This window comes from Oreochromis niloticus, linkage group LG3 (assembly GCF_001858045.2).
Source record: "Oreochromis niloticus isolate F11D_XX linkage group LG3, O_niloticus_UMD_NMBU, whole genome shotgun sequence".
Lineage (NCBI taxonomy): Eukaryota > Metazoa > Chordata > Actinopteri > Cichliformes > Cichlidae > Oreochromis > Oreochromis niloticus.
In genome coordinates, this window is record NC_031967.2 from 2829465 (window position 1) to 2850790 (window position 21326).

Consider the following 21326-nt stretch of genomic DNA (forward strand, 5'->3'; position numbering starts at 1 on the left):
AACAACTGAAGTTTTATTTTAGGGGAAACTTGAAATAGATTTCTTTAACAGAGGTGATAAATAATGCTTACATTTTAAATACTACATGAGATGCATTTATATGATTATAGTTCTGATTTGGGCAACTGACAGATTTCAAACCTGTGAACCAGCCTATAAGTAATTTATACTTATTTAATTACAAGTATTTTACTTGTATTTAATTAATTTCACACTATTGTTACATTTCAAGTAAAATAATAAAATCTTCCCTTGTGGGTTGTCGTGCAGTCCAGTGGATAGATGGTATCTTTGGTCACGCTTTTGTTTGGCGTCCCATAAATGTGCAACTTGTGTGACGACCAGTCCAATGCGTCTGAACACAGCGCTGAGAGAAATGTTGGTAGAGAGGGTCAGTTACTTTAATCAGCTGCTTAAATCTGACATTTGTTACTGTGCTTTCTGGCGTCATGTCTTCCTGCCTTTGTGGAAACATGCTTCTGACGCAGGCTGATTGTTTGTTGGATGTTAAGTGAAGTAGCTCTACAGTACAAAGAGTTTAACAAGATGTTTTTTCTAATTGGATCAGTGAGTGACCTGATAACAGTAACTACTGCTGAGTGTCAAGACCCAGCAATATAGCTAATGCACTTTAGCTTACTACTTTGTAAATGGCACATGGACTGGTTCTGATATAGTGCTTTCCCACTCTGAGCACTCGAAGCACTTTACACAACTTCTTTCTGTGCTCTCTATCTTTCTATCTAACGTTCACACATTCCTGCTCTGATGGATGCATCGGAGAGCACCTGGGGGTTAGAATCTTGCCCAAGGAAATTTGGCAGACTGGAGCAGACAGCGGTTGAACCACCAGCCTTCCAGTTCGTAGGTGACCTGCTCTCATCCTAAGCTACATGCCTGTCTCTTAAACAACATATTATACAGGATATCACCTGAACATTAACATTTTAGTAGTTAGGGTTTACCCAATACGTTCACTGTACAATCTAGAATGTTCTCTTCATACAGTTAGGCTAAGCTTTTGGATGATGTTAAGCAGGGCTGCAGCTATCGACTGTTTTAGTGAGTTATTTACATTTTCCTTATTAATGAGCAATAATAAATACTCAAAGGAGAGTAAAGGCTGGACTTTAAAAACAAACTGTTCAACAGACTGTTGCAATGTTTTTTTCATCATCTGTTTCATAAAACATTTTATTTTTTCATAAATGCAAAAATATATAAATAATCTCAAGTAGATTCAAAGCCAAATAAAAGAAGTTAAATATGCATCTTATCTAAGGCAAAACATTCATCTTTGCTTTGTCTTCTTGGAAGGTCTGTTTCTAGTTGCTCGCGTTGGCGTTTCCATGGTAACAGTGGCGCCACAGAGCCTTGTGTGAAAGCAAAGAATCTGTGTTGAATCATCTCAGCCCTTCAGTGTTTGGTTTCTCCTTCACTTCACCTGCTGCCCAGTGGTGGCAGGTTGCTGCCCCTCGCTCAGCCTGGCTCTGCTGCACATGTCTTTGTGTTTGGAGGGTTCGTCCTTTCCACTGTCACCAAGTCTGGTCGAGTCTTTGCCGTCCAATTACAAGTCTTGAGGCGATCGTTGTTGTAAATTGGTGTTATAAAAACAACATTTAATTTTATTGAACAGTTATTAGGATATATCCATTTTACTGCAAGAGCAGTATTTGTGAAAGTCCTGTTCAGGTCCTGGAGCTGCGATCAAGGTCGCTGTCATCTCATATTTAGTCATCATGAACAGTCTGAGACCCCTCACAGTCCTGTGTCTCTCTTCCTCAGCCTGTGGAAACTCCCTCCCTCAGCAATGGCCTCACCTGTTTCAGTGTACAACATCTTAGAGTCACACACGCCCCCTGTAAGTATGCGTTTGTCTGTTTGTGTTGTGCATTTGATTGACGTGTGGAAGGCCCATCTTAAAGGATGTTCAGTGTGACAGAGAAGAAGCCAAATCTCTGTTCCTGTTTTCATGTTTTTTCTGAGCTTCTATTATTGTGATAGTGGGCTGTCAGTTAGACGAATAACACATTTAACTGTACCTACACTACCGCTCAAAGCTTTTAGAACAATTATTCCAGTTATTTAGTACAGTTGAAGTCATTCAAGTCACAGTTTGAAATGGTACAAAAGTATGGGTTGAACTGCCAGAGGTTTAAAAAAGGTAAGTTTATACAAACAGATTCATACAAGAAGGTCTTTTTCAGGGACAACACAGGTTAACAGTTTAAAGCTGCTCTGCAGCAGTGGAGGCTGATCAGCCTTGAAAGCCGCTGCTACTAATTCCTACAGGTGTTACTTCCAGCCCCCTCTGTCTGCATAAAGCAGTGTTGGACACACTGTGGTCCCATACCCTCGTCAGCATCAGCTGAACAGTACTGTACTGCAGGAAGTAGAGTGATGGTACAAACATGGCGAGAAAATCTGTGAAAAATCTGAAATGATCAAAAACATTTCACAATATTGTCAAATAGTGTTTGTATATAAACAATGAGCAAACTTACAAATTCATCAGGTGATTAACTGAATGTTAATAAGTGAGGGCGGGGTTAAATTGCAATAAAAGCTAAAAATCTTTTGTTATTTTAAACATTGCTTTTGGCCGATTTTACATCATTGCAGGTTCAAAACAGTCAAATATGTTGATATTGGTGTTTGCAGACCCCCAAAGAGTCTCTGAAGATGGAATTGTTATCTGACGTGTCCCTGCTGCCTGGAGAGGAAAGGATTACTGGTGAGTGCAGTCCTGTGGAGCTGATGAATAAGACTACGTTTGCTCCACAAGTTTCTCATATTCAGATTCTTCTCCTTTCTTTCCAGATAAAGACATAATCTACATCTGTCCATTCAGTGGAGCCGTGAAAGGCAAAGTGTTGATCACCAACTACAGACTTTACTTCAGGAGCTCAGATGCTGTAAGTCCCTGTGTGTGTGTGTGTGTGTGTGTGTGTGTGTGTGTGTGTGTGTGAGTGAGAGAGTGAGAGTGAGACAGACAGATGGAATCTACCAACAACTCTGAACTAGATCAGACACCGTATCTGACACCATCGCTGTGAAGCATCGCTTAGTTTTTTTCTGAGTTTTCATTTTATTGCACTTTTGCTTTGCTCAGTTGTTACAGACTAAGTATAGCATTTACCACCTTTATTTATAAAGCACCTTAAAAAAAACAGGGTTCACAAAGTGCTGCACATATACAAAGAGCTTAAACAGAAAAAGAGAAGAGGCAACTTTGGAGCAGCTACAGCGAAGCACGGTCACGGGCAGGCCATCAAGAGGTTTAAAAACAAATAAATGAAGTTTACAAAGGATGCTAAAATGTAAAAGGTAGCAGGTGGAGTGAAATGAAAATGGGCTGATGTGCTCAGACTGTTTTGTTCCAGTCAAAAGATGCGCTGCAGCTTTTGGACACAACCTGCAGACGCCTCATGGACGCGCCACTAACTCCATAATAAAGTGCGTTACTGTAATCCAGCCTAGATGTAACAAAGCTGTGCATTACTGTCTGAAAACACTGCCTTGATAAAAAGGCTTTATTTTGGCTGACCGCCTTTAATTGGGGAAAAAGAAGCAACAGCTGTGACGTTGCTTTCAAGTTTAACATCTGCACCCGTGTTAACTCCCAGATTAGTGATGACATACTGTGATAGGGAACCAACATCATAGTAGTGGACTCGGAAATGCACCAAACCCATCACTTCTGTTTTTAAAAAGTTAAAAATATAAAGGGTGGATAAAACCACCACAGTTTGTCGACGGTGCGGCACGAGGAAGCCTTATGAGACTCGCAACACGCCGGGCGGCTCATTTAAAATGACATCACCCTGATGTGACAGGAGCTAAGATGAAGGCTGCACAACAACCGCTGATATCTGCAGCATTTAAGCAGCCTATGCTGCCCAGTCCGAGCGGGCTAAAGCTGCGGACATGAGGCCGTATTCTGATGAATATGCTTGAGCCACGATTGGATATCCTGTCGCGCGCACACTTCAGTGACAATATCGTTCCAAGCATGTACGAGCAGGAAAAGTCTAAAGTTATGGCTGAGCTGTCCCAGCCATCCTCTGTAGCCCTGACTACAGGTGGGTGGACCTCCAGGGCAACGGGAAGCTACGTGACCGCGACCACTCGTTACATCACAGCATGAGATACGAAGCCCTGCCTGACATCGCACCTTAATTTCTTTTTATATAAATGCGTGGAATGAGTCTTGAGTTGAATGTTATTTAATGGGCAAAAAATACTTAAATAAATAAATGGCGAGTTAAAATTTTGTCTTTTTTTGTTTTTTGCTGATCTGAAAATTGATCCGAACCCTGAGTTTTTTGATCCGTTGCAGCGCTACTCTGCCCGGCGGCGTTAACGAGTTTTGATTTTGGGACCAGTGTGGATGCTTTTTGTGGACGCTGTGAGTAGTGAGTGAGTGCGTTTAGTAGTTGTTTATGTTTTTGCTGGTTTTAGATGGTGAATTTGAACGTATGACATGTTACCAGGTAAATGTAGGCATCATTGTGTGTTGTTATTAAGTATATATTTATAACACGAGTGTCCATTGCTAATATTGTAATTGTATCTTTACAGTAGATATTTATTTTCCAGTTATCGTTGTGTTTCTACTGCTGAGCCAGTTTAGGGTCACACTGGAGCCTCTCCCAGCTGTGGAATAAAACACCAAATTAAAACTGAGTGATAATAAATATGAAGGGTGGGGGAGAGAGAGTTAATAGCTTTACAGTAAGAGTCTGAGCTGTGTAGATGAGGAACAATACAAACACTGTCTTTAGATTGTGCTGCATGGGTTTGGTGTTTTATGGGCAGTTATCAGGTAAAGACTTTGGGCCTCACTGACTAAGAATGATTTAGTGCATCTGTCCCTGTGTATGAACAAAATCTCGATGAAATGTTTAAAATGAATGCTACTACTGAGGTGGCTGTGGCTCAGGAGGTGGAGCAGGTCATCACTAATCGCAAGGTTGGGCATTCGATGCCTGGCTGCTCCAGTCTGCATGACAAATATTCATGGCATTGAATGTTAGATTGAAACCACGTATACCAGCACTTTTTTCTATGTTTGAATCAGTGAATGCAGCATGTTGTATAATGAACTTTCAGAATCACTTTTATTCCCAAGGTTTTACACAAATTTCGTCACATTGTCAAAATAACAGTGGTACAGAATAGAGTATATGCATCTCTATTTAAATATTTAAAATATAAAAAATAAATACGCACAAAAGGAATATAGACTAACTAGCTACAGATTGAGTACTCGGGTAAATCGGTCCATCCTACTTCTGCCAGTCGTAGGCTCAGTACTGCTGGAATATCAAACAAAGAAATTGTTGAGAGTCACTAATCTGGGGTGGATCGTCTATCTAACTAGTGAGGCTTAAAAGATATGGCGGACTCTGTTTTATCGAACCCAAACCACACAGTGATAGATGTGCAGAGAACAGACTGCTTTACTGCAGAGTACAGTTGGATCAACAGCTCTTGAGGTCAAGGCACCTCCTGATTTGGTGCAGGAAGGGCGTCCTCTGTTGGCTCTTTTGGATCATCATGTCTTTAATGGATGGCCAGTTCAGATCTTGGGAGTTTGGGGATCCCAGAAAGCTGAATGCTTCCACAGCAAACACAGTGCTGTTGAATAAGGTGAGAGAGATAATGGGATAATGGACAGTCCACTGTCACCTCCAGTTTTGTGTATTCAGCTCTTGGTTGTTGGTTGTTCTGAACACATAACAGGGACAGCTGTTCAACCCCACGTCTGCATACTCATCACTGTCCTTGATGAGTCCAGTGACCGTTATGTCGTCTGCAAACTTTAAGTTTCAACAGACAGACCTTTGCATGTGAAGTTATTTGTGCACAGGGAGAAGGGCAGACGATCGAGGACTGAGGGGTGCTACTGCTCCGATTTAGATGTGATTCTTCCCAGACTTCAACTTTCTGTCTGTCAAAAAGTTTGTGAGGATATAACAGATGGAAGCTGAAACAGGGAGTGGAGTACTTTAGGGATGATGGCAATCGAGCTTATGAAGGATTTAGTGCAGTTCTGTGTCGACAGCATTGTCCCCGACCTGTCTGCACACAACCCACAGGTGATGTCCTGCAGGTATCACAGACGGTTTTTGGTTACTGGAGTGATTGTTGAATGTTTGAAGCAGGAAGGCTCCAATGATATATTGAAGATCAGTGTGAAGATGGGGCCCATGATCTGAGAGTGATGGGTGTCAGCAAGGAGGGGTGAGAGGTGGTGAGGTAGCAATACTGTCTGCTAAATCATCAGCATGAATGTTAGTCTTTGACAATGTTGATTACTACTTTATCCTTGGAGAAATAAAGTCTTGAAACCCCAATAAAAAAGGTACAGGAGACCCAGGTGCATGATGTATTAACGAACCATACAGGAGCTGAGTTCTTCTAATTTTGGTCATAATCATCTAGAAGAGCTTACAGAGATCATATGAAACACACAGCATTAGTACCAGGTACCATTCTGTGGTGGACAGAGAACTGAACAATTCCTACGACACAGTTTTAAACGATTTATGACGTCATCCTCACGCCGTCACATCTCAGAGATCATTATAAAGTCCAGTTTTACAGAACAAGTCATTTATAATAAATTACCTGTTGGCACTGGAGCATGCATTATTCACCATTAATTTAGCAGAGCAGGCCGTCAGAGCAGGTATCATGTTTGGTGACACGATCACTCAAATTTTCATTAACATTTTCTGTTGTCTTTTTGTCTTTTATGGTAAGACTGGGAAAAACTGTGAGGCATGAATAAGATAAAAGTACTTGATACAATAAATCAGCCAAGTGGGCGATGTGTACGGGACAAATGGGATCGCTACATTTTGCATTGCCGTGGTCATACCTGAGGTGGAGTATTTTTTTACCTCTGCTAAATGCTCATACCTGGAGCTTGTTTTCAGTATCTTAAAATGTCCATCTGTTTGACTGGATGCCAAATGTTTCACTGCGCCAGTGTTTCTCTGCCTGTCAGGTCACATGGGACGACCTGAAGTTTATTCCACTGCATGCTCTCATTTAAGAGCTGTGGGTGTCATGCATTGTTTTTAATACACGCTGGACCTCGTGTAACAGAACAGTTTCCTGTTGCTGAGGTCATGTGACTATATATGTCATACTTTGTGTTGCAGGATGTGACGGTGACGCTGGACGTTCCATTGGGTGCCATCAGTCGAGTGGAGAAGATGGGTGGGGCGTCAAGCAGAGGAGAAAACTCCTATGGCCTGGATATTACTTGCAAGGTGTGTGTTTAATATTCAGAAGGCATTTGCTTTTTTACAGTTACTGGATTTTTATTTTAAAAGAAAATAAAGTCTCATCTCTGCCATCGCATACATGTGTTGGTAGCTTAAAGTGTCCCGAATCTGAATATGCACAGCAACATTTTCATAACACTTTCTTTTAGTTGTGTCTTTTTTGCAGGTCTTACATGTTGTGTGTTGATAGTGAAGTGTTTGATCTGTTCTGTCACCAGGACATGAGGAATTTGAGGTTTGCCCTGAAGCAGGAAGGCCACAGCAGAAGAGATATTTTTGAGGTTCTTTTCAGATATGCCTTTCCTCTGTCACACGGTCTGGTAAGAAACCTAACGTCTACTGCTGCTTTGTATTAATTACCTGCTCTGTGGAAAAAGAAGAACAGATTATTTTGACAGAGCCTAATAAACATTATGGATTTTAAATAGAACATATGTCTTCTGCTTGCCAGAGAAGCCTGTGCTTGAACATTGACCGTATGGGAAGCAGTCAGTGTATCACCCAAACCAGTTGTGTCTGCAAATGGAAATCCTCCATTTAATTTATTTCCAAGCATTCGTGCAAATGCTGAAATTTCGATATGCAGCCCCCTCACAGGCCATGGCACACAGTCCACCCACACCACAGCTACTTCTGCTTGGACAGTACTTACACATGCTAAAATGTAGTTCAAGACTTCCTGTTCTTTCCATGTAAGTCCATCAGCACTCAGACTCAGCTGACCATCTCAGATTTACCTGAATAAATTCCAGGCCCTTCTCTCACCTCACAGATGGCCCCGCCCCTCCCTGAGCCTGGTTCTGCCGGAGGTTTCTTCCTGTTAAAAGGGAGTTTTTCCTTCCCACTGTCACCAAAGTGCTTGCTCATAGGGGTTCATATGATTGTTGGGTTTTTCTCTGTATGTATTATTGTAGGGTCTACCTTACAATGTAAAGCGCCTTGAGGCGACTGTTGTTGTGATTTGTTGCTGTATGAAATTAGGTCTGTTTTTAAAAATGTTGTTCTAGCATTTCTGAGGCTCTATTTTCAAATTCCATCATCTAGTAAAACTACAGCAGGTTCTTCTTTGGCACAAACACTTGCCCGTTAGAATGATGACAGCTTTAAATCTGAGCTGACAGCAGATTTGGAGGCTGTTGGAAACCACAGTTTGTTAGGCGTCTGATAGCTTTTATACAAGCCTGTAATGTTCTTTAAAATATTCCAGATTAGGTGAATGGTTTCACAGATATTAAAGCTTGAACGTGAAAAAAACTGAATATTCATTGAACTTTGGACTGACCTTTTATGTTTCTGGTAAAAACTCATTTGAGGCCAGTAAAGCCCCTCCATCCATTCTAACTGCCTGCTGTCGAATGACATCCAAACAGAGTATTATAATATTGATGGGGGCTTAATATTTAAAAACGCTCCCTGCTCGTGCGCTTTACTGTTACAATGGCTGCTCTAATGGCTGTGCTGCTGTTTCTATAAGACCACCGTATACAGTAATGTCTTACACGTTTCTCTCTTTTGCTTCTGTCCAGCCTCTTTTTGCGTATTTGGGTCAAGAGAAGTATGCTGAGAATGGCTGGACCATCTACAAACCCATAGAGGAGTTCAGACGGCAGGTAAGAAGGAGAACGTGTGCAGTATTGGGGTCCCACGGTCCCAGTACTGCTCAGGACAATAGGAAGTGTTATCTATAAAGAAGCACAGTAGGTGAACGCACCCTGGATTTAAAACCTGATGACCTGTGAGGTCTGATGGCTTCTGAACAGTCAGCGATTTAAAGATTTACTGTTAAACTGAGTTTGTTTCAAAGTAACGTTTTTAGAAATGAGCCAATAATGATCATTATTTCTTCCAGGGTTTACCTAATAACAAGTGGCGTATATCGTTCATCAATAAGAGCTATGATCTGTGTGACACCTACCCCACTGTGCTGGCTGTACCCTACAAAAGTAAAGAGGAGGACCTCCGAAAAGTGGCAGCCTTCCGGTCAAGAGCACGAATACCGGTGAGGGCAAGGCTAAGCTATAAAATCAGTTTAGCCACTCAAGAGACACACACACACACACACACAATGGGTCACAATCAGCCATGGTTTCAGGTGGAGACCCTGCCGCACCCTATCATGTGGTTTCCTGAGGTCAAAGGTCCCAGGATGTGAGTGGGCTTTAAGGCGTCTGGGAAGGATCTCAGAATTGGATTATAGATGGCAGACAGTCCAGATGCTTTTCTTTCCAAGCTCCATAGACTTCAATGACCTGGATGACTGAGAACCTTCACAGACATATTCAGATGTTCTTAACACTGACGCTGTATCATAAAGTGTTGTGTAAATTCTGAAAATGTGACTGTTGTTCTGTCTTAGGTTCTGTCATGGATCCACAGAGAGAACCAAGCGGTGATCGTCCGTTGCAGTCAGCCTCTCGTTGGCATGTCTGGTAAAAGGAACAAGGACGATGAACGCTACCTGGACCTGATTAGGGAGGCAAATGATACCACCAAGCTCACCATATATGATGCTCGTCCCAATGTCAACGCAGTTGCCAACAAGGTCAGAAGGAAACGAAAACATCACCACAATCTACGGGCATTAGTTGCAACATTTATCTGTTAGCTATGAAACAGAAAACACTCAAACAGTTAAAGACAGTATACAGTGCATCCTAAAAGTATTTATACACTACCAGTCAAAGGTTTGCACACACCTTTTCATTTAATGGTTTTTCTTTATTCTTACTATTTTCTACATCGTAGGTACAAACTGAAGACCTCACATATATGAATCAAGAGATATGGAATTATGTAGCAAAGACAAAATTGATAAATATGTTTTATATTTTAGATTCCACCCTTTGCTTTGTTGACAGTGCTGCAAACCCTCGGCCTTCTCTCAGTGAGCTTCATGATGTCGTCACCTGACATGTTTCCCCTCACAGGTGAGCCTGTCAGGGCTCATCTGTGGAGTTTCTTGCCTTCTTAATGAGGTTGGGACCATCAGGTGTGTTGTGCAGCAGTCAGGCTGGTGCACAGCTGACAGCCGTGTTTGACGACTGTTAGAATTCATATTACGGCAAGAACCAATCAGCTCAGTAAAGAGCAACAACAGCCCATCATTACTTTAAGAACTGAAGCTCAGTCAGTCTGGAAAACTGCTACAACTTTGAATGTGTCCAAGTGCAGACACAAAAACCATCAAGACTACGATGAAACTGTCTCACATGAGGACCAGGAGTCCCCTCTGCTGCTGAGGATACATTCATCCGAGTCACCAGCCTCAGAAATCACAAGTTAACAGCAGCTCAGATTAGAGCCCAGATAGATGCCACACAGAGCTCCAGTAGCATCTCTGCATGTTCAGAGGAGACTGTGTGAATCAGGCCTTTATGGTCACATAGCTGCTGAGAAACCACGACTAAGGAAAAGCAACAAGCAGAAGAGATTTGTTTGGGCCAAGAAACACAAGGATGGACATTAGACCATCTGTGCTTTGGTCTGATGAGTCCACATCTGAGATCTTTGGTTCCACCTGCTGAGTTTTTGTGTGACGGAGAAAAGGTGAACGATGGTCTCTACATGGTTCCCACTGTGAAGCATGGCACACTGAACCATCATGGCTACCACAGCATCCTGCAGCATCATCCCATCCAGTTTGTGTTTAGTTGGACCATCATTTATTTTCCAACAGCACAATGACCCCAAACACACCTCCAGGCTGTGTGAGGGCTGTTTGACCAAGAAGGAGAGTGATGGAGTGCTGACCTGATGGCCTGGCCTCCACAGTCACCTGACCTAAACCCAGTGGAGATGGTTTGGGATGAGATGGAGCGCAGAGTGAAGGCAAAGGACCAACAAGTGCTCAGCATCTCTGGGAACTCCTTCAAGACTGTTGGAAACCATTTCAGGTGACGACCTCATGAAGCTCATGGAGAGAAGGCCAAGAGTGAGCAAAGCAGGAATCAAAGCAAAGGATCTGAAATATAAAACATGTTTTGAGTTATTTCAGACTGTTTTGTTTACTACAGAATTCCACATGTGTTCATTCATAGTTTTGATGCCTTCAGTGAGAATCTACAATGTAAACATGAAAATAAACAATCAACTCGACAGCGACTGTGATAACTCGAGCAGTGGTGGAGAAATAGAGAAAGGTGGGCTGGGGGGATAAAAGTGGAGACATTCTTGATCTCCATCTGCTGCATCTGTAACAAAACACTCACAAGACAAACATCAGTTGAAAGATTAAACAGAGGTCTGTAGTCTGCAACAACAAACTGCCACAGGTGGACAGAGAAAGACCCAGGAGACCTGGGCCAGTGCAGAGCTGCAGGGAGGACAACTCCCACACCACCACCTCACCTCTACCCTCACCCTCTACAAGTGTAAATGAGCACTGCAGGTCAACAGTGCTCATCTACACCTCACCCCCAAAGCCCTCAATGTCTAAGGTAAAATGGAGAGGCAGACAGCATTGAAGAGCTCCACCCACCAATCTGTGGGTCCTGGGTCAATCTGTGGGTGTGTCCCCTCCCAGGGTCCTAGGACCAAGGACCCCAACACCAGTAAGCCATTCAGTCAGCAAATCTCAGTTACTCTTGAACCTGCACCTGGATCTGCACAGAGGAGGTTGTAGCAAAGGCCTACACTGCACTGCTGACACTTGTGCTCACTTTTATGCTATTATGGCACACCAGCTCTGCTCTGCTTGTATATCTGCGAGTCCCACCTGCTTTTTCAGGTATTGGAAGAGAGATGAGCCACTGTATGTATGATGGTGGGTGATCGGTGATATAGTGGGGCAAAAAAACCACTCAGCAAAAATGAAACTGTAATTTAAAAAAAAAACACAGCAAAATAACCAAACGTCCTATGAAATGCCATTTTTCTGCAGACTTCCATCACACTCTCTCTTAACCTTTGTCTACCTGAAGCTGCTGTGACACGGTGCTTTGACTTACTGTAATGAGTCTAATATGACTCTACAGCACACAGTTACGGTACTTTTCTGCTAAAAATGTTGTAAAAACATGTAACCAGCGACAGGTTATTGGGATAATAAATATTTATTATGTTGAAGGATGAGCCCTAAAAGAGTTAAAGAGCACTGTCACCATTAGTCCCAAACATTCCCTGCATTAACAAAGTTCTCTTACCCAGTGAATTCCAGTGATGCTGTTACCAACATCTGAGTGTGTAGAGATGCATGCCCACTGTTTTTGCAATCCTCAGGCCACCGGAGGAGGCTATGAGGGTGATGAGTACCAAAATGCAGAGCTCATCTTCTTGGACATTCAGAATATCCACGTCATGAGGGAATCCCAGAAGAAACTCAAAGATATCGTCTACCCCAATGTGGAGGAATCCCACTGGTTGTCCAGCCTAGAGTCTACACACTGGTTGGAACATGTCAAGGTGAGAGGTTTCTATGTGCATTTGAAAACCGGTCAGTGCTCACATTACCTTGTTATAATAATGTATTTATTGCATTGTACCACTTCTTGTACTTAGCTGGTGTTGTCAGGAGCCATCCAAGTTGCAGACAAAGTCTCCAGTGGGAACTCAGTAGTGGTTCACTGTAGTGACGGCTGGGACCGAACTGCACAGCTCACCTCTCTGGCTATGCTGATGCTGGACAGCCACTATCGCACTCTCAGAGGATTCCAGGTCAGTCATTTCACACACATGAACATGAGCTGTAGACATTCACAGAGGATATGAGGAGCACAACGGGCTTTAATTTCATCAGAATGCCTGTTTGATATTTAAAAGTTATGTTTTTATCATCTGTGTCTTTTTTAGGTTTTGATTGAAAAGGAATGGATCAGCTTTGGCCACAAATTTGCCTCAGTAAGTTTTTCACCAGCTAGTCTCTGAAATATATTCAATTACATGAGTTAAGATGACTTCAGATGACTGATTAGGAGGAAACGTTTCTGATCAGTGTGTGTGTGTGTGTGTGTGTGTGTGTGTGTGTTCAGAGGATAGGACATGGTGACAAAAACCATGCCGATCAGGACAGATCACCCATCTTTGTTCAGTTCATCGACTGTGTGTGGCAGATGACCAAACAGGTACGTGCAACACTTCAGTCGTCTCACTGCGTGAATGTAGGAACGTAACAATGTTGCAACTTGTAGTTAAAAAGCAGCTAGCAGTCCGGGTGTACGTGTCAGTCGTTTGTAGATATATGGGCTGGTTTCCTGCTGTAGCACTAAGGTCCAACACTGAGTTTGTCAACACATGCACAGGAGTAGGCTCCTGAATCAACACAGACGAAAGTAGGTAGGTACAAATGGAAAAGCAGAAGGGCTTAAACAGAGATGCCACAGCTTCCCTTTCCCCACCCACCTCTTCCAGCTCTTCTTTTGGGATACCAAGACTTCTCAAGCTGGTCAAGAATCAAGTGTGTCCTGGGTCTAACTTGGGGCCTCGTCCCAGCTGGACATGCCGAAAATACCTCAGTTAGGAGGAGCCAAGAGTCGGTCTAATCTTCTGCCTCGAATTACTCCTTTTTATTTAGAATACTGGCTCTACCCAGAGCCCGACTGAGCTCCTAAACATATCGCTAAGAGAGATCCCAGATGCCCTCTGAAGAAGGGCATTTCAGGCACTCTTATCTGCCTCATTCATCATTCTCCTTCTCATTTCAGCACCTATCCATCGTTTGTAGCCACTGACAAGAACTTGAATATAAAAGTGCCTTTAGGTGACTGTTGTCGTGATTTGGCGTTATATAAATAAAACTGAATTGAATTGAACTGAAATTCACTAAACTGACCACTTCACTTTCATGCTCAGTTCTCTTTTCACCACTGCAGACTGGTATAGAGTATCACCATTACTGCAGACCCAGCAGACACTTTGTTAAGCTACCACTCCCTACTTCTATCACTCATCTACTTTTATCACTAATGAACAAGACCCACAAATACTTTAATGCCTCCATTTAGGCCAGCATGCATTCCCTTCCTCGTGTGGGCACACCACTCATTTCCAACTGAGAACTATGTCCCCAGACTGGAAGTTGTTAGTTGTAATCCCAGTCTGCATACTGGAGCTGGATGTGTCACTTGATGAAGCTAGCAGAACCATATTTGCAAAACTATAGACGAGACCCCCAGACCCCTGAACCCGACACCCTCCGTGAAGGGCCGATAACTTGAGAACAGAGCGTATCAGTTAACACGGCTCATGGTTAGTTTGAAACTAGAGCCACCAGGAGGCTCGTCTGCACCAACAGCAATAACGGCAAAGACGGCATTTCTTGAAGAAGTTAAGTAAGTTTGACAAAACAAATATTTCAGATGAATTTCATTACAGATTGTTGTAAAGTTAAAATATGAATGAGAATAAACTAATAAAGAGTGCAACAAACAACATAACAGCTCGTTACAGAAGAAGAACATTGTAACAAGTTCAAAATGAATTTTGGCTTCGTTGTGCTAAAATCATCATCGATCATCACTGAGAGCTTCTTCCTGTTGTAAACTGAATGTTTGTCTAAAGCAGGCCTCTCACGTCTCAGTGGGACTCTGTAAAAATAAAGGTTAAATAAAATAAACAAAGGTGGTAAACAGCACTGTGAAACATAGCCAACAGCTGATTGTCTGCATTTTAAAACTGACTACAAAAACATGAGAAACACATTTGAAAGGATTATTGTAAAAATAGTCCAAATTTGCCGTCTCACCCACGTCCATCTCCTCGGCTCTCCTCCTCAGGCCTGAAACTCTTTGGCTCCAACACTCTGGATTTCACTTTGATTATTTCACCACACTGTGAACTCTTCTCAGTCCAGCTGCACAGACCAACCAGCCACCGCCTGGTTCAGGCAAACGCTCCAACACTCTGAGCTGCTCTGCTTAGGCTCAAAAATACTCAAAATGCTGTTTGACTTAATGCATTTGACAAAAGGGAGAAGGAAACATCCCAACAAAAAGACATGAACACTGCTAAATGTTTGTTGTATGTTCACGAACTTTAGGATGACAAAGTCTCAGATTACTGACTCAGTCTTTGGATTGTAACTCTCTTCTCTTAGTTTCCTACGGCCTTCGAGTTTAATGAGCATCTCCTGCTGACGATCCTGGATCACCTCTACAGCTGTCGCTTTGGGACCTTCCTGTACAACTGCGAGAGCGTACGAGACCAGCATGTAAGAATACCTGCACATACAACATTGTGAAGTTGTCACAACACACGTACATACACGCAAATATGAGAAAATCGTGTCCTCGTAATATAGAGTTGGGTCCAATGAGAGTTTTTATTACCTCTCAGACTTAAATGGATGTTACCGTCAGCAAGTTTATGTATGTGATAATTCGAGAACAAGTATGTGCCGTCAGTTTTGTCTGCAGCAACTGAATCACATGTTTTGTTGTGTTCGGATCAGCTGACTGACTTGGCTGTTGTCAAATAAAGAATTTCTTTGCCTTGTGAAACTCTTGGGTTTCCTTTGACGAATGCTTTGGCTCATTATCCATTTGCATTGTGAAGCATCACCAATCAGTTTTTCAGTATTTGGCTGAATCAATCGTCCTGCTTCTGTCAGCATTCATGTCAGTGATTAACAGTAGTGACTTAGTTCTACTGGCAGCCGTACGTTCCCAGGCATTACCATGTTTGACATTTAAAATCAATAACTTTCCTTTTCCTACTTTCCTCTTTCATTCATCCTAGTACAACTTCATTTTGGTTTCATTTCATTCAAAGATGTTTTCCCACAACTGAGTCTTTTAGTTCTTCTTGTTACGTTGTACTGTATTTATATTTATAAAGGTGCCTCTTAACTGTTGACACGACAATGATACGCTGATCAGCTCATAAGTGTTCTTGACCTGGCTAGATGTTGTGAATGAGGTTTTCTTAAATAGAGAGAGTTCTGCAGTCTTTCACTGTCATCCATGGTCTTCCAGGATATATAGTCCATGTGCAGGTCATGGATTTGGCAACTCCTAGAGTTTTTGCTGTCTGTCTGGTAGGTTAAGTTGAAAATAAGGAACTACATATAAAAATGTCTGCAGTTCCTGCAGAAATTCTTTATTTATCCTCAAAGTTGGGAAGTTAGTGTACTACAAAGAATGGAAATGAATGCAACAAAATAAATACAGTGTTACGAAACAAAATCCGTAAGAAAGTTTCAAATTACACAGACAAAATGATCAAAACTGTGTCACTGTCCAAATACTTATGGACTTTACCTCCAACCTACACAAACATGCTCCGACTTTCACGCTGTCATGTGCTTCAGCTGCAAATGTTTGACACTGAAACTCTTCTGTGGTGCAGGAGGTGAGGTCCAAGACTGTGTCTCTGTGGTCTCTGGTCAACAGCAAGGTGGATATGTATTTAAACCCCTTCTACACCCCAGAATCTGGCAGGGTTCTCTACCCTGTTGCCAGCATGCGCCACCTAGAGCTCTGGGTAGCATACTACATCCGCTGGAACCCACGCATACGACAGCAGGTAGGACTGCTCTTGTGTTTGCTATAATATGCTGTAACCTTGAATAGATAAACATGTGGCCGGCTGCACTGGACTCCAAATACAGTATTACTCTTATCTGGATTCACTTACCAGATAACGGATATCTGGATATGTCAATCTCAGAATTATGGAGTTCCACAGGGTTCAGTGCTAGGACCAATTCAGTTTACATTATACATGTTTAGGCAGAATCATCAGAAGCCATAGCATAATTTTAAAGACATAAAGACCTGACGAATGATTCTTTTTTCAATGTGGTTCATTATACTAACTGTCCTGTGTGTGTGTGTGTGTGCATGCGTTGTGTGTGTGTGTGTGTGTGTGTGTGTGTGTCTGTGCATGTGTGTGCGTGTGTTATGTGTGTGTGTGTCTGTGCGTGCGTTATGTGTGTGTGTGTGTGTGTGTGTGTGTGTGTGTGTGTGTGTGTGTTTCAGCAGCAGAGTCCAGTGGAGCAGCGCTACAAGGAGCTGCTGGCCCTCAGAGACGAATACTTGAAGAAGCTGGAGCAGCTGCAGCTGTCCGACTCGTCCACGTCCTCTCACCTGGCTAACAGCCCCACCCCCAACACCACCTCCTCCTCCACCTCCACCCCATCACAGCAATATACACACCTACAGACTCCTCTCTGAGGGCTGGTGACGCACTCGCGCATACACAGATATCGGAAATACTTGCTAACTTGCACTTACGCCTTCTTCAGTTTGATTTGTGTCTTGCACATGCAGGGAATTAATTAGTTTTGTGCAGCCCTAACTGTTGAACAACAGAAAATTGCGAATAGGTTTTAGGTTTGATGGCTCTAGTGTTGTCTAACTCTAATACCACGTGATGGTGATTTATGCAATATGTCACAGTACAGCCTTGTCTCAAGACTTTTCTAAACACACTTTTCAGACAGTGAAGCCTTAAACACACTGAGCAGCTTTCAGTCCAAGGGCTTGAACACACACACACGCAGGACACACACCGTTGTGTTCATTCAGGCAGATGAGCAGAGCTGAAGTTCAGTTTTATCCTGTCGTGATTACACATTAGTTGTAGTTTAAGCATCTGTTCGTTCTTCATCTTGTAACCATAAACTGACAAGAAATTTTACCTCAGGTCTTCTTAGGAGAGTTCAATGAGCTCCATCCACCCCCAGTTTACAGAGGTCGGCATGCAGGGCAAATTATTTGGTTAAATGAGTCAAAGTAAAGACAGGTTACAGGTTGCAGGCGTAGCCAAAGACTAAGCTGTCACGAGTCAAGGTCGGTTGAGCAAAATCAGGAGACTTCCTGTTTGTTCGATTCTGATTTAGCGCCAGAAATAAAGTGATGTTCATTTCACAGTGAGATGTGAGAAAGCTGCTGTCAGCTGGCTCCTGCCTGCGTCACAGCCGTTTGTGTCCTGTACCAACAAACAACAAATGTTACAATTCTCACTTTTTACACTTCCTGCTGCTGAGTGCTCTATCCTAAAGGCGTACGGTGATCCGAAGTGCAGCAGACGTAGAGTTCTCAAGTGGACGACAGTTTAGTTTCCAGCTACATGTAAATATTGCGTCTTGTTTTGGGGAATTTGGGGTTTTTTAATAGCTAAGGAGGAAATCTGGAGCCACGTATGTTTGCCACTGCTATATGCTAAGCTACATCACTGAAAGCAAATGTAGTTCTAGCCAATGAGTTTGGTTGGAATTAATTAGCATTCAACACGAATGAATGCAACTTTGATACAGTTCAGGATATATTTCAGGTGCTCGAGAGAGTAAAGGAAAATCAGGTGGTGCTGGCCTCTGATGCCGGGTCACTTCCTGTATTGAAACGTTTTCACTAAACACACACAGAGATAAGTCCTGGCTCATCATGGTGTCAGCGTGCTAAGATGCTGGTCACCAGCTCGAGAGCAGGGTGAGTGAGCACTGAGTAAAACCTCCTCTGAAAGCACCTGTGCCTTTGGACGGCTGTTTCACGGTTTTCAAAAGTAATTCTTTTTTCTGGTTTCTTTTCTTTTTTTCATCAAAGACCAAACCAATCTAATTAAAAGAAGTATGATTGATTTGATTTGATATACCTTTATTAGTCCCACAAGGGGAAATTTCATGTTTGCAAGTTAAAGGAAATAATTAATATGTAATATTTAAAAAAAGGTTACTTTGCTGATCATGATCGTTTTTCGTTGTTTCAGGTGGGCTTAAAATCTCTACCTGGATTATGAAAACTGTCCAAAAAGTATGTTTAGCTGCTGTCCGGGTCAAACTCGGACATCACATGGGAATAAAAAAGGAATGTTGGCAATGGACAATAGTTTTTCTTATTCGCACCAACTGATTATGACTATTTGATATGATGTCGTCATCAGCAGTTAACACAGACTGTGATAAATGGTAGTTTGGTACAATCACAGTGACTCCTACACTTTATTCCAACCACGGTGACGCGTCGACTCTGGAGCGCTGTCATTCTTGTTGCCAGGACAACGTCACACGTCAATCACGGTTGTGTTACTTTGGCGGTGCCAGTTGTTTGGTTTAAAACCAGTCACTCCACTCAGTACTGGATGCAGTTCCAGATCTCATCCTGGCAGTGTTGCACTGTGGGAAGGGAAACTGATGGAAGTCTTTGAAAGTGATGCAGGAAACAGAAGTCTAGATGATGCCTCGGGACGACGACCATAGCAACATATTCCTATAAGTTCTTTCCTACAAGAACAGTTACATTTAACAATCACATAAATGTAAATGTTACTGTTATCAGGATTCTCACTACAATGCTCATCCATTAGCTTAATGAAATTATGGATTCATGAAAAAGTTCCAATAATTTGACCCACTGACTCTGTTTTAAGGAATTCTTCTTTTCTTACACATCACACAGACCCACAAACCCTGCGTACCCTGATTATGTTCTCCCTTTTTGTTTCTTTACACGCTAAAGTAGATTGGGCTGAAGACATCAGACATTCTGCAGGTTTATATTATGATCGTAATTTTTAACGCGTCAATTCATGTCCAGATTTCTGCCTTGAATCACCTTCACCTCTACAGAGTGACTTTAGCTGCCCTGTATCTTATTGCTTTTAGAGGCAAACAGGCTCTCTGCTAGTTAACCCTAACCCTTCCTCGACTGACCAAGTTAACTTCCCTCATGCTTTACGACTCATGTTGCAGCGTGTAAATTGTTTCCTTGTTTGATTTTAAGGACCCTTTCAGGCATGTTTGGTAAACGGTAAATGGGCCGGTGCTTATATAGCACTGTTTTACTCTACCTGAGCTTTATACAACATGTTTATCCCAGTTTACTGCAAAACGGGCTGATCATCAGTCCAACAAAGACTCACCCAGTTTTATTCCAAATTCTAAAGTCTGCAAACCTCACAGACTCTCTTTATGTTCAGCTAACCCTGCTGCTTTGTGCTTTGATTTTATAGCCAACCCTTAGCTTGTCACTCTAGTGCAAAACACTTTCCTGCATCAGCTTTATTTAGCCCCTCTGTTTCCCCAGTGTGTCCAAAATATGGCAAAAAAATCAGAGTTACTGAAAGTACCTGGAGCGAATCAGTGACCATACCTGTAAAGTGTCCTGATGTGTCAACTCCAGCCTGTAAATGCACGTTCTGTAACAGCTGTAGGACACAGCGAGTTCTCAGATGAGTTTCCTGTAATAAGCTTGGAGAACTTGTCTTGTGGTTGTACTGTTTATGTTTTGCTCAAGTTCACATCAACCAAGGTGTCGTCAGCGACCTGTCAGCCTCACTAAAAGTAGCTCTAACATAAGAAGGGAGAACATACAGCAACTGTCAGGATAAAAGAGAATAAACTACCTGCATGTGTGTCAAATTCCAAAGTTGAAGCTTTTCTGGAACATTGATGCAGAGTGAGGCAGTGCAAGCTGATCGCTGTGTGCAAAGAGAGGTGCAGTGTGAACCGAAGTATTTGGTCTGACCACAGAGGTTTGACGTTCACACAGCAAAGAGAGACAAAAGTGTGTGTGTTGGGCTCTTGGTTGTATTTTGGGAAAAACAAATGAGAATCTATTTTTTTTTTTTAACTTTGTATAAGCACCATGATGTAATGTAATTACCTCAATCAAAACCTATTTTACTGTCTAAAGTTCTATTGTTGTAAAATACAAATATTTTATGTAGTGTAAAACCTTACAGTTTTATAAAAAGGAAAGTAATATTGGTTCAGAAATTGTTGGTATAAATTTTGGATTTCTGCTCCATCGGTTCAAAGTGTTTGATTTTATCTCTGAGGGCATTTTTTGCTTTGTACGTGCTAACCCAGGAGGAGAAGAGGCTTCTGTTTCAGCCCGTCAGCTCTGTGTGGATCTGTGAGAAGTCCTCTGCCATTGTTCATTTCAGTTAGACGCTTTCATTTATGTAGGGGATTGTAGTTTGAGGGGCTTGTGTCATATTTAGCCGGCTTTGTAATGAATACACACAAAATGTGTTTCAGGATCTTTTTGTACTAAACAAAAAGATGAAATCTGAAAACATTTCACATGTTTCTTTTAATTGGTTTGTTGAAAGGCTCATTTTCTGTAAATACTGATTAAATTAATTTAAAGTGTT

The 21326-nt window shown here is 42.2% G+C and overlaps 1 protein-coding gene across 4 annotated transcripts in view; it reads left to right on the plus strand.

Annotated features, from left to right (window-relative positions):
* mtm1 (myotubularin 1) overlaps positions 1 to 21326 on the plus strand; it is a 31246-nt gene extending 9920 nt beyond the window's left edge. For 2 of the 4 annotated variants that reach the window (XM_005463421.4, XM_003458411.5), the window contains 15 exons: positions 1786 to 1861; positions 2662 to 2734; positions 2821 to 2915; positions 7173 to 7283; positions 7517 to 7618; positions 8825 to 8908; positions 9148 to 9297; positions 9655 to 9840; positions 12516 to 12698; positions 12795 to 12950; positions 13086 to 13133; positions 13265 to 13357; positions 15328 to 15441; positions 16578 to 16754; positions 17210 to 21326. In XM_005463421.4, the coding sequence (XP_005463478.1) occupies positions 1811 to 1861; positions 2662 to 2734; positions 2821 to 2915; positions 7173 to 7283; positions 7517 to 7618; positions 8825 to 8908; positions 9148 to 9297; positions 9655 to 9840; positions 12516 to 12698; positions 12795 to 12950; positions 13086 to 13133; positions 13265 to 13357; positions 15328 to 15441; positions 16578 to 16754; positions 17210 to 17404 (1818 nt within the window). In that variant the 5' untranslated portion in view covers positions 1786 to 1810 and the 3' untranslated portion in view covers positions 17405 to 21326. Of the gene's footprint in view, positions 1 to 244; positions 865 to 1785; positions 1862 to 2661; positions 2735 to 2820; positions 2916 to 7172; positions 7284 to 7516; positions 7619 to 8824; positions 8909 to 9147; positions 9298 to 9654; positions 9841 to 12515; positions 12699 to 12794; positions 12951 to 13085; positions 13134 to 13264; positions 13358 to 15327; positions 15442 to 16577; positions 16755 to 17209 lie in introns of those variants that run through there. The other 2 variants (XM_025905906.1, XM_025905907.1) reach the window with 2 other exon arrangements.